Consider the following 12,803-nt stretch of genomic DNA (forward strand, 5'->3'; position numbering starts at 1 on the left):
GCCATTTCACTTAGGAACATTTAAGAACAGGTTTGGCAATGAACCCCGTTTCATCCAAAAAAAAAAAAAAAGTCCTCATTACTGCCAAACAGTTTGGTTGTAGGAAAAAGTAGCTCACATAGAAGAATTTTGTTTAAGCAGAAGATCAGCAAGAATACCATCTTCATTTCTTTTTCCCCTCAAAGTGAAGCCATTTTGATAAAGCATTAGCAGAAAGCTTTCAGACAAAATTATTTACCTACACAGCATGCAACACATGGTCTAACATGCATCTTTCCCAGCATCCTTCAAACCTGGCCTGATGGAGCCACCTGTAGGTGGGTCAGCCACTTGAGTGTATTATCCCCATATAATCTGGGTTGTAGTACAGCAATAGATGTTATAAGAGACTGGGTTTCACACTACATTTCCACTGGCAGCCAACCTGAATGAAGATCATCTATACATTATACACAGGCCATTATAAAACCATGAGCTTTGTAAGACCAAAACCAAATTCAACCAGGGTGAATGATCCTTTAAGTCATCATCCATTCAGCCACAACCTAGCATTCATGACCTTATATACTGTATACAAAGTAAGGAAAAGTTTTTAAGATTACCTAATAACAAACTAAAAATATTTCTTCTAAAAAAAAAATCTATAAAACAAAATAACTACGACATAAAACAAAGCAGCAACAAATAATATTCATTCATTTACCTGCACAAGACCTAAGACCTGTATTTTTCTTAGCATCATTATTTATGTCATTCAACTAGTGACATTAACTCTACAGACAACCATGGTAAATAAAAGATGTTTAAAAATATATATATTGCCAAGGAGTAGAAGGATTTACCTGCTGAAAACATGCTTGGACTAGATTTTCAGGGAACAGGTTTCGTATCAGATCCAAGAAGGCATCCAGACTAGATACTTCATCATTCTTTTTCCCTTGACCTAGCTGTTTCCTGAGTTTTGGATTCCCTGGATGGATAGCTAAAACCAGAATCACACCCAGCACGGCAGCAATAATAGTGGTGGACATGTAGTAGACCATGGCTCTTGTTCCCAATCGGCCACTTGCTTTAGCATCTAAACCAGACAGTCCTGCAGGTGTTTTATTTTTAAGAAACAAACAAAGAAATAGAATTTCAATACCCACTTCAATAATCATCACAGAAAATACTGTCTAATTTACATAGTTTAATGTCTGCCTATTTCTTGTCTGTGCAAAATTCTCACCACTACATAGACTACTGAAGGTTCTCCCTCCAAATCTTATGTGAGCAATGTCTGCTGTTACTGCTTTGAAGAGAAGCATTTGAGATTTCAACTGACTGCACAGGAGACATTGAAAAATATAGAAGATATGATACCATCTTTTGCCCTTCATAGCTGCAAACTGGTCATGTTCTGGCTGACAGCACAGCTTTAAGAGTGCTAGGCATTTGACTATCCTACCATATTATTTACAAGGTCCAATCCAGGGATTAGATATTAAGAAAATTCTCATGTTCAAGAAGGGAGTATGTGTGGATGTGTTTGAAAACAAATTCACCAGAGCATCTACCTATTAAAGCCAATAAAGTTAAAAAGAAATTAACTCCAAAATACATGTTGTAACTACAAAGTCCCAGGATCACACTATTACTCTTCTTACATCACAAAAAGCAAACCAGGTGATTTCTGTAGCAAGCATCTTAAAGTATTAGATCTTACCTGTGATTAAACTGGAGATAATTAAAGGGAGGATCAACATTTTTAGCATCCTCATAAGTATATCTCCTGGGAAGGCTATTAACATGATGATGTCAGGGTCAATTGGTGTTGCTAGACGAAGAAGACCCCCACATAGTGCACCCAGGATGACACCTGGAAGCAGAATTAAAGACGGCAAGTAGACAAGAAAAATATACCTGAATGTGCATTCATTACCCAGCAGAAAAGCCAAGAAGAAAAACATTTAAAGAAGGCAGCTGATTTTTGGTACAGAGACAGATTTTGGAAGGCTTAGCCTTCTAATTAATACTGGCTGTAACATGCTTGCCATGTATCTCACGATTAAAGAGAAATAGTCCTGAGCTTACGCCTCCTATGTTATTTTGCTTCTGCATCATGTTTTCCCAACAACATTATTGAGGTTTACTAATTCTGAGTAGGCCTTGTAATATGCTGAGGGATAGTCAGACTTGAGACACCAAGAGGTGAAGTGAATTATACAAGGTCATTCAGGCTTGGTAGAAGAGCTACGGTTAGAGTCCAGATTTTCTGAGTATGACATCTAGCTCTCAACATCGGAATGGTACTGCTTGAAAACAAGGACAGCATAAGTAGCTATTTTACAGACTAAGAAAAACCCTACAGGAAATATAGAATAGTTTTGCATGGAAAATAGATTCAAGCTCGGCCAGTCATTTGTTAGCAACATGGTCATCTTGTTATCTGGTTTTATCACTATCAGTATACTATTAAGCAAAATAGGAAATTAAGCGAGAAAAAAAAAAAAAAAAAGGACCTAGCAGATTCCAGCTCCCTTTCCACCCCAAGCTCTGATGGATCCTTTCAAGCAACCAGACACCACTTTTCTACTCAAACCTGAAACTCCCACAGAGCTGTTTTTCATCCTTTTAAGTGCCTGACCTGAAATATAGCGCATGAAGAAAACTTGATTGAAGAAAAACCTGATTCTTGGTACCAATTTACTGCTCCCTCTCTTTGATGGACTGCATTCTTCTGTTCTAATTGTACTAATGCTCTCAAATAGTCATTACCACAAACAATCCCTTCATCACGTGTAGAAGTATAGTGTGATAACACCTAAACCTCTCTCTCTATGGACTGAGGCTGCTAAAGCACTGTCTGTATGAAAAAAGGCCACATTTACTTCCATAATACAGTCTTTGTGAATGCATATTTTATGTTTATATTCAGGATGCTTTGTCTTCTTGATCCCAAGCCCATTAAAAAGTCTCAAGTGTAATAAAACTTGACAGAAAAGCCCAAATTGTGATTTGCAGCAACTATGACTCTTTGAAGTCTCAGTTTGATACAAAGGAAAATATACATATATTTAAAACTTTTTGTGGAATTGCATCAGGAACCTTCTAGAGATGATTCAAAGCAAATACCCTGTATAAACACTTCAGCAGTACAGGTTTTGAAGGATTAAAACTATGGATGTGAAATTTGAGGCTCAGGACCAGCTGCAGTTGGGCTTTCAAACAGTAACAAAATAGAGCATGTCTACGAATTTGCTGCGTTAGGCTGTTAGGCTTTCAGTGAAAATGAGCCAGGCAAGGAGCCAGTGAACCACAATAAAATGTCAAACTGCTCCATATTTGGGAGTTGCTGAAGCCAGGGGCAATATGCAGCATGAGATCACTGAGTGCTGGCTTACAGCTACAGAGAGGGGGACAAACCTTAAAAGCAGCAGAGCAAGAATTGAGACATAAAAAGATGAGGAGAAAGAAATTCTGAAAAGTTTTTGTCTTTTTCTTTTCAAGTAACTGAGAGGGAAAAAAAAGTGCAGTGCTATTAGTTGTACTGAATTACACTGATCTGGCTCGCCTTGGGATTTGGGTTGCATTCCATTAAAAAAGAAGATGGTGTGTAGCTCAGTGGGGTGGACTTGTTCCATGCTGTGTTAATAACACTCTGCACACCTGAACTAGAGTGACAGTGCCTGAGGGCATCCTACTTCAGCTAGAACAGCTGAGGAGTGCGGAAAGGGGCTGTGGTCCTCCAGGAACAAGTACAGATACACCGAGCATCCAGAGAAGCAGAAGTAGCTTACCGAATACAGTAAGAGTCAGGAGCAGATTCCTGCGGAGCGACTGGCAAAGCTGCACACATATGTTCCTGGATCTGTGCTCCACTGGACTCAAATGACTTTCATGCATCCGCACTTCTACTTGCTTAGGCATATTGTTGGCACTAGAATAAAAAATGAAAATCAAGTAAAGTTATAACACAAGATGCCAAAAGTGAGAGGAAAGTCTGGATTACTTCCATCATATATAACTGATGCATATGAATCTGATGCATATTCCATGGCTTCCCACATTTCATAAACACTTTATCTTCACTGCTCTAAGGAGAGGCCTCTGAAATGCTAATGTCTGAAATGGTCCTTCTAAAGGTTTAGCCATCAGGGTATTTTTTTTGTGGTTCTCTCTTAAACAGTGGAGATATAACCAGAATGAATTCACAGGACACATCATGCCAACTGTTTCATGAAATAAAATATTTGTCTTGATCTGGACAATCTGGTTTCCCCAAAGATCATGGCTGTCTACTGAAATCAGAGAGATGTCTGAAGACCAAAGTTTCTATTAACAAGAAAATGCAGATTTCAATTCCATTCCAGAAAAGGAGTTTAAAAACAATGATTTATTTACAAAATATCCCATTCCAGACTACTTTGCTTAATCTTTCCAAAATGTTTCACTTCAACATTTAACATTTAATGTAATATAATCGGAATGCTGAGGTCAAAAGAATCTTTTTCAACCTGGTTCTAATGAGATTTGATCAACTGCCACTGAAACATCATCTGAAAACTACACATTCTCTGTGAAAAACTTTGGTTTCATTGAATTGGCAGTGTTTAGAGGAAAAGATGTTGTTGTTGTTGTTGTTATTGTTTTTACCAATTGTTTTATATTTGAGTAAGTGATACACACATGAATGCAGGAGTTTGAAAGCCATACAACTAACTTTAACTTTTCAATGCCCAAGAAATCATTAGTAACAGACTCTCTTTTTATATACAAAATCTTTAAATATACTTGGAAAAAATACACTAAAAATACTACCATAAATAAAACAGAGTTTCTTCAAAATTTTGATCTGTCTACTTAAATGGGAAAAATGAGTGAAGAACACTTTTAGCATTTTTATCATGAAGAAAAATAAGAAAGAAAAAAAAAAAAAAAGATTGAGATCTGGTCTTGCACCAGATTAGAACATTTCAGAAAAAGGAAACCAAATCTGTCTTTACAGGAGTAAATTGAGGTTTACAGGCCTAAAATAGGCCTGAAAAGACAGACAAAATTATGATGCTCTAGCACTTTTTAAGATGTTATTAAGATATTGTCCCACTGTGAGTCTGTCTGGAGCATACCAGTGTAACTGCCACAAAAGAAAACAAGATAAAACATCTCCAGGGAAGCAAAACATTTCTGTATTACATATAGTACCGGTTCATTTTCTTCATAAAGTTTCTCAACAGAGAGTTACAATTAGACCTGTAAGAATTCTGTGATTTTGACACAAACAGCTCCATGATGTTGCCACTCAAAGTGAAATGGCATTTTTTCCCAATACACCTGGTTGTTAAAAAGCAGCACCAGCAGAACATATATTAAGTTAGGAGATACTTTTTTATTATTATTATTTAAGGTGGGGGGGGGGATTTCTAGGTGTTGCAATTTTGATTTTGTACCTTTTAAAATATTTTACAGTGGTAGAATGTACTTCTGACTGTGGAATAACAAACTAGAATACCAGTGCATATTCTTGCAGATTAAATGAGAAGCATGCCTACATCTCGAATAGTTATGAATGCAAATATCAGAGGTAAACAAGAATTATCCATGGGATAAATGTTCATAGCAGTTAGTTGAGGTGCTGTAAGAGAAATTAGATAGTGTCTGTAGCACTCAGACACATGGGTAACAGAGCCATGAAATCACAGGCGGAAACATGCCACAAAATCAAGGAATGTGGAATCTAAACTTTGCAACTGGCTACCACGTCTAGTCTCACTTGTATGCTGAATGTAAGCGTGTCACTTGATTAGACTTATATTCACCACAGGTTGATCATACATATTCATCTGAAACTGACATATGGGCAGTTGAAAGTAGTTCAAAATAAAATGTTAGAGACAACTAGGCGGAACCAGAATTTGTCAGTAGGCAGACACACCTGATGAGGTTATATATCTCTGCAGGATTTTGCTTTGAGCTAGGTTGTCTGGTTTCCCTGAATGGATGCTGTACCTTTCCCACCCAACCCCATGCCCATAGCTTCACAGTGTCCAAAGAAAAGCCACCTCACCACCTTCTTCCTCAGCTGTGGGCTATTCTAAATGCCTTTTCCCAGACACACAGACAGAAGCATTGCTCAAAGAAGTCCTCCCATGAAGAAGCAGGCCTCTGATCATGCTCTTGTATTCAAGCCTTATTTCTATTCCCACTCATGTCTAAGTGACATCTTGGTGTTTGCTGGCTAGATCCTCCTTGCACTCTGACCAGCAACCAAAAAGCACAGGTTCATGAAGTGAAGGGGGTTGGACCTCCTCCCACAGCCGCAGTGACCACTTCAGCATCCCCCAAAGTGGACTGAACCCAGCTCTGCATGAGGTTCTCAGACAACACAGAGCTTTTACATAACAACAAACCTCATATATCCAAATGCCCACTGAGAAGAGAAGGAAATGAGGACACAAAGCTCTTTAAGGACATTTCTAAATTTCCAGGAACTTAATACCACATTGTGTTTCTCTCTAAAGTGTGAAAAATGTGTTTTGCACTCACCAGCTCTTCAAGATTGTAAGCAAACCTCCAGCATGGACTGAAATTGTGACTGGTATGTTGTTTTTGTATTTTTGTTTTGTTTTTAAAGAAAAAGATCTAATACTAAAATGTGTCAACTGTATGGATCTGTTACAAAAAGTGTTGACAGATGAACATAATCACGTACAAAACGGGACCACAAAGGATAATTATCTAAGCATCTGCACTGTTAGCACTGCTCTTAGCAACAAGATTTTTATCACTAGACCAGAGACAAGGTATCTTCCAGACTTTTGAGGATGTTGCAGAGTACAGAGCGCCTCTGTTTGCACCTTGCAAATGCTATTTACCTCCAAAAGGATGCAGAACTTTTAGCATCTAAAGTCAGCTATCACGTAATGACATAACTGCGAGACGTTCCTAGAGAAGTCAATGAAAGATGTGCAGATCAAAGTTAGGGCAGAATCTGGGCCTTCATGGGCCCCATCTGCCAGCCTGAGGTTGATTTCAGTGGGTTACTTAAACAGAAAGGTACAGTTCCCTCCGAGCAAGAGCAGCCAAATACCCTCCACTGCCTATCAGAAGGCAATGTTAGCTACAGAAAGCACTGAGTGGTTGTTTTGTTTTCCCCACCCTGAGGAGAGGAGTGGAAGACTGTGAATGGCCTGAACTACTGTGGTCTGATCTCATGATGCTCCAGCATCACAGCAGCTGCACCCCAGAACACAGAAGCAGCATCGCCCTCTCCTTCCTAACACGTCTCTGTTTCTGGGACCCCTGCCCCATTCAGCCCTGCTCTCAGTGCCCAGGGCAGGCCCAGTGGCACAGCAAGTCCCACCAGCAGAGGAACTCCCATTTTCCCGAAGGCACACTGACATTGCTGCGAATGGTCTCAGCCATGCAGCAGTTCTGCCTGCAAGTGCCCTACGCACCCTACACAGATCTGTCTGTTTCTCTCACGTTACTTTTGGACACTACTTTCCTCCTTCACACTGCACAGTCGCCTCCTCACATGTCCAGGCAGAAACTCTTATTCCCTGACCTCTGAGGTGGCAGCAGCATCAAACTGAAGTTTTCTCACCAGCACGTGCTTGGTGAGGAGCACATCCTTTACACAACAAACAAACAAGAGAAAACTTGTGCTGCAGATTACTGTAAATTCAGTGAATATGTTACTCCAGCAACCCCCCTGGATCTGGCCTAATCCTCTGCTATCTTTCCAATACATCAGTGCATGCTCACATGCTCCGCTTTCTCCATACCATGCAGGCCACAGTGCTGTGCAAAAGCATGCAGGGCAGGGGCTTAAACATGTATTAAGCATCCTCGTGCTTCAGATTTTCCTGCCCAAGGAACAAATCAATGCATGCCAGAGCAGAGCTTCAAGGCGCCCCAGCTCGTGGGCATTCCTGGGGCCCCAGCACAAAGCCAGGAAGGTACCAACAATGTCAGCCCCTTCTGTGTCACTGGACTCTGCTAATATAATCTTTATGTCAATGGTACCTCTGTAGGTAGGTGTCATAAAACAGCACTGGATGCATTTCAGCAGCTGTGATATCTCAAACGTGCAAATGATTACCTTGGTTAAATAAATTGTTGTTCCACTGCGCTGAGCTTCCATGGTTATTCAAACCAGCAGAGCATTCTGAAAGCTCGTCTGAAACCCATCAGACCAAAACCTCTTTTAGCCTAACTTCACTGAAGCCAGAACACTATAACATAAATTAACTCTGCTCATTATTTTCATGTGTCATAGTGACAAGCAGCCAAACAGCTAAACTCTGGAATAGGCCCACAGAGAACTGTAAGGACTGAGACCTCTGAATAAAAGAGAATGCTTTCTGCTGACTCCTGGCACTTGAAAACATTGACAAGACTTGTAAAAAAAAATAAACTGGATACTGGAAAATGCGTAGCCACGTGAAACAGTACATACCAAGAGCTAGATGCATATAGCGGCTTTTGAATGATAAATATGATCAAATGCCTAGCCCAGTCCACAAACTCTTCTCCCTTTTGAGGCAGTGCTTACCCTGTACATAAGCATCTCCAAGTGAATACAATCTGTTTTTTCATCTACTCCAAATACCCTCTACCCTGCCAAGGCAGTATATGTGTGCATTAATAGAAACAAGTAACAGAATTCAATTTTCCTGCCTTTTAAGCAAGGAATCCACCTCTTGCCCAAATAACCAGGAGATTAGCCACTTGCTCATTCCAGTATCCCGCATCCCCACAGTATGCCCAAGGTACAAGAAGAAAATCTGTCCAAAAGTGTTTGATTTTAGATTACCTAAATGTTTAGAGTTACTTTTGCCTGTTAGATATAGAGGGCTGTAAATTATCTGTAGTTTTTAAACTGTAGTTTGTTTCTCTTTCTGGTTATTACACATAATGGTGTAAAAATGTAGGAAAACTATTTATTAAAACACAAGGGCCCCTGGGGTTTTCAGTCCTGTTTCCTCCAAACATTTTTCTTAGGTTTTATTTTCCCTTCCTCTGGGAAAGTCTGCTGTTATATTTCATTTCCACTCCTTTTTCTTTCTCATATTCCCATTGAATACTCTAGACATAAGGGAGTGGAAAAATTTGTTTGCTTTTTTCCTTGGTTACAAAATATAACTCATTTTCTCACAAAAGTTAAGGGTTAACAATTCACATAGCACTTGAGTGACAATATCCTTTTATTTCCAGTCAGTCATGGGGAAAGAGCTCCCTATCACAGAACACTTAGCTTGGCATCAACCTAGAGCAGACACTGGAGGGAAAGAATAATCTGTGATCTCAATGAAAAATGTAGGCAAAGATCATAATGAGGCTAGTGAGAACAGATGCTGAGGACAGGGTAAATTAGCAGTGACCGTGCTTAATCTGTATAAGGTATTTTAGCTGTGTCAATGAACCAAGCTGGATTACTCAGTATAAAATACTGCTTTGGCTAATTTGGTTATTTGGCTTTTGGTTAGGATTGGATGGTGAGCTCTTGAGAGAAGAGGCTCTCGTTAGCATAACAAATATCTCTTCTAGAGCAGGACAACAGAATGAGGGCATTCATATATTTAGGACCAAGCCGAATAGCTCTTGGAGGTATATTAAGGGTTATTTACTAGAGTCACTTGGGGTTTCTGTAAAATCTTCAATAAGCATTTAGAGGAAATAGCACTCTCTTCCTGGAATGCCATGAATAAAACACTAGTTTATCTTTTGTAGTAATTACTTCAATCTGGGCAGCTGGAGCTATTCTTCAAAAAAAACTTATTTTGGACAGAATGGCTAAGTTTCAGCTCAGGTTCTGAAAACAGCTCTTGAGCTAGATGTTTGCTGTCAAACCAAGCACGGCTCTATTCTGGAGCGATGAGTAAGCAACAGGTATAAATGTCAGCACTTGTTCCCGGTAGGACTAGCCTTTTTAAGATGGGGGAAAAAATTGTTTTCTTGACCTCAAAATACCAAGTTCTACTATCTAATACAGTCACTGAAAACTCATGGCAAAAATGATATCACAAAGTTTGGTATAAGTCCTCACTCACTGAGCTTATTCTGGCAGTCAGTGGAATTGCATGGGACTAAATGAGAGCTTAATCTGCCCTGAAGGACGTTTGTTAGCAGCAATGCTTGGATCAGGGTTGTATCTCTTCCCCTGACCATGGAGCATGGGAGAGATGGTGCCATTCAAGTGACTCAGGGCCACGTGCTGTGTCTGTAACAGCATCGATCCGCTCCGCCTCACTCAGGCAGCTGACTGTAGGAAAGGGTCTACTGTGGTTGCTAGATGAAAGATGAGTGACTAGAGAAACTGATGGATAACATCACCAAGGCAAGAGCAATTTCATTACCTGAATGTCAGGAGTCTGGATCATCTGCCACAACTCTTGTGAAACGAGGCTCAAGCACCAGCTTACCAAGAAACTCCCAGTGTGAGTTGAAGTAGAGTTATCTGCTGCTTAAATTTCTTGTATCAAGACAAGAACTGTTGCATTTCTTTTGGGAGTGAGTCTGGGAGTATTTCTTGTTCCACTGCTGCAGTGTGAGGTTTTATATTTTTAGATTAGATACATTTTTCAAACCACACTGGAGCTGGAAAAGCTTACCATGTAGAGCCACAATATGAGGCTGCACAGGTCACGCAGGTGAAAGAGCTACAATATTTTTATTGTGCAAAGTATACATTAGCTTTGGCATCATTCCTGCTGTGTGACAGCCAGTTGCTAAATGGCATTTTTAACATCAATACAATACTCTGGTCAGCTCTCAGCCTCTTCACAAATGCAAAAGAAATGCAAAAACAAACACACAACTGCTACAAACAGAAGCAACATAAGCTTTAGTCCGCATTAATGAAGGGCTTATTTTAAGCCTCTTGCTGTCACTAAGCCCCTATATTCAATTTTAACTGCATTATGTAGGTTTTTCGTTGTTATTTGTAGGACAGTAATGAATTCTAAGTGAAGATTTAGTCATTGACCATGGATCCTGACTTGGCCTACAGAATGGTGTTACGAGCAACACCCTGCAACATGACTTGCTTTTCACAGTGGGAGAACTTTTCTCCCTGGATCATTTTACAACCATGTTGTTTTCTCCAGGTTAGCATTTCGTATACATTCTGCAAGTTTAACACGATCATATTTAAATATCTGACCAGCAGCATCCTCACTGAACCTGCAGGGAAAAGTGGCCTGAGCAAACCCACTCCTCTCCAAATTTGTTAGCAGTTACATGCATCACTTTCTTCTGACTTTTTAAAAATATTGTTCCTTTAGGACATTTAGGAAAACAACTCTTCACGATCTACCTGAGTTTCCAAACTTCAAACTTTGGCTCAGTTTGTTTGCATTTTTAAAACTCTAATAGAGTTGGCATGAGGTTTCTGATGACTAAATTTTGCCTTTAACATTTTCTCCAGCTTTTGTATCTGGCTCAAGAAGCATAGAAGCACAAAGCACAGTTGCACAGTGGAGAAAGGGTAGTTTAGAGACCATTTGAAAGCAGGAGCAAAGGAAAATGAAAGATAAGGTGACAGGGTTTTTTACAAGCTTTTTTTTTTTTTTTTTTTTTTTTTTACGTATTTATGCAGGTCTTTCCACATATAATTATGCTGAGGAGCTGAGATTGTTTTCCTTTTTTTTTTTTTTTTTAAAATGCCTGATTGACAAATATATATTGACTTACGTATTAATTGGGTTGCAGCAACACCTTTGAATAACAAGAAGTGAAGGTCCTGGCTCTGCCAGGTGGGCAGGAATTGATTTCTGCTCACAAACACAGTCTCATGCTCTGTGCACGCCTGCTTGCATGACTCTGAATAACCACTTTAGACAGACTGCAGTGCATGGATGAAGCTTCCTCCTGTGCAATATTTTTACCATTAACTCACAACTTAGATTTTATATAGTGCTTTATGGCATGTTATACAGAATACAAAATTAGTCCCTTTGGAGAAGTTGTGACCTAAAGTTCATTTCTGTTGGAACCCTGTACCATAAACCATGAGACCAAGAGATCACATTGAATCACGCTGGTTTTTCTTAGAAAGGTAATTGTGTTTCACACCAGTGGTTATGTAACTGCAGACCTAGAAATGCAAAGGCAAGCGAAAGCCTGACTTTTGCGTTACCTTTGGTAGTGTCACGTAGCTAGGGAGGAAAGGAACCAGGATAACACCTTGGTGTTTTACAAGAAGAGAGACAGAAGTTTCTGCTGGCGATTGCAGGAAGGAGAGGAATGTGCAGCACTGAGCCCTGTGCCTGGTGGCTGCCACAATGGGAAGCCACAGGATGCTTGGCAGGTGGGACTGCAGGCAGCTGTGCCTTCTTCAGGCACCTCATACCCCGTGACATGAGGAACTGACTTTAACACCTCACAGAGAGTGTCTGTGTGCATGCACAACAGAAAGTTAACTAATTTTTTAATAGAGTGGCATGACAGAGCCTGACAGAAGGAGATTAATTTCTGGTTCCCAAGAGCTAGGGAAGGCAGCTATCCAGACCTCACAGAGAAAGCCATCCCGACAGCTTCTATGACCTGGGGCAAGGAAGATCCCCAGCACTTGAACAGGGCAAAACTTTACTGCTGGGAGATGCCCTCATTGCAGAACTACCTGAAAGGCCCAAACGGGTTTATTGTGTCTGTACACATTGACCAGTCTATGGACTGGAGTGAGTGAGCAAAGACTTCTCCTTGCAAGACTAGCTGTTGGTTTTAGGAAGAGAGAATTTGCAATATAATTCATATTTTAGCAGACAAAAAAAAAAAGCCTCCATAATTCTTCCTATTTGCCAGGTCTTCTGATCACATCA

The 12,803-nt window shown here is 40.0% G+C and overlaps 1 protein-coding gene across 3 annotated transcripts in view; it reads right to left on the minus strand.

Annotated features, from left to right (window-relative positions):
* SLC1A2 (solute carrier family 1 member 2) overlaps positions 1 to 12,803 on the minus strand; it is a 92,544-nt gene that overhangs the window by 33,037 nt on the left and 46,704 nt on the right. For all 3 annotated transcript variants that reach the window (XM_072039029.1, XM_072039030.1, XM_027457784.3), the window contains exons 2-4: positions 3,780 to 3,919; positions 1,706 to 1,858; positions 843 to 1,093 (exon numbers count right to left, since the gene is read on the minus strand). In XM_072039029.1, the coding sequence (XP_071895130.1) occupies positions 843 to 1,093; positions 1,706 to 1,858; positions 3,780 to 3,909 (534 nt within the window). In that variant the 5' untranslated portion in view covers positions 3,910 to 3,919. The remainder of the gene's footprint in view (positions 1 to 842; positions 1,094 to 1,705; positions 1,859 to 3,779; positions 3,920 to 12,803) is intronic.

The sequence above is a fragment of the Anas platyrhynchos genome, chromosome 5 (genome assembly GCF_047663525.1).
Source record: "Anas platyrhynchos isolate ZD024472 breed Pekin duck chromosome 5, IASCAAS_PekinDuck_T2T, whole genome shotgun sequence".
NCBI classification, from domain to species: Eukaryota; Metazoa; Chordata; class Aves; order Anseriformes; family Anatidae; genus Anas; species Anas platyrhynchos.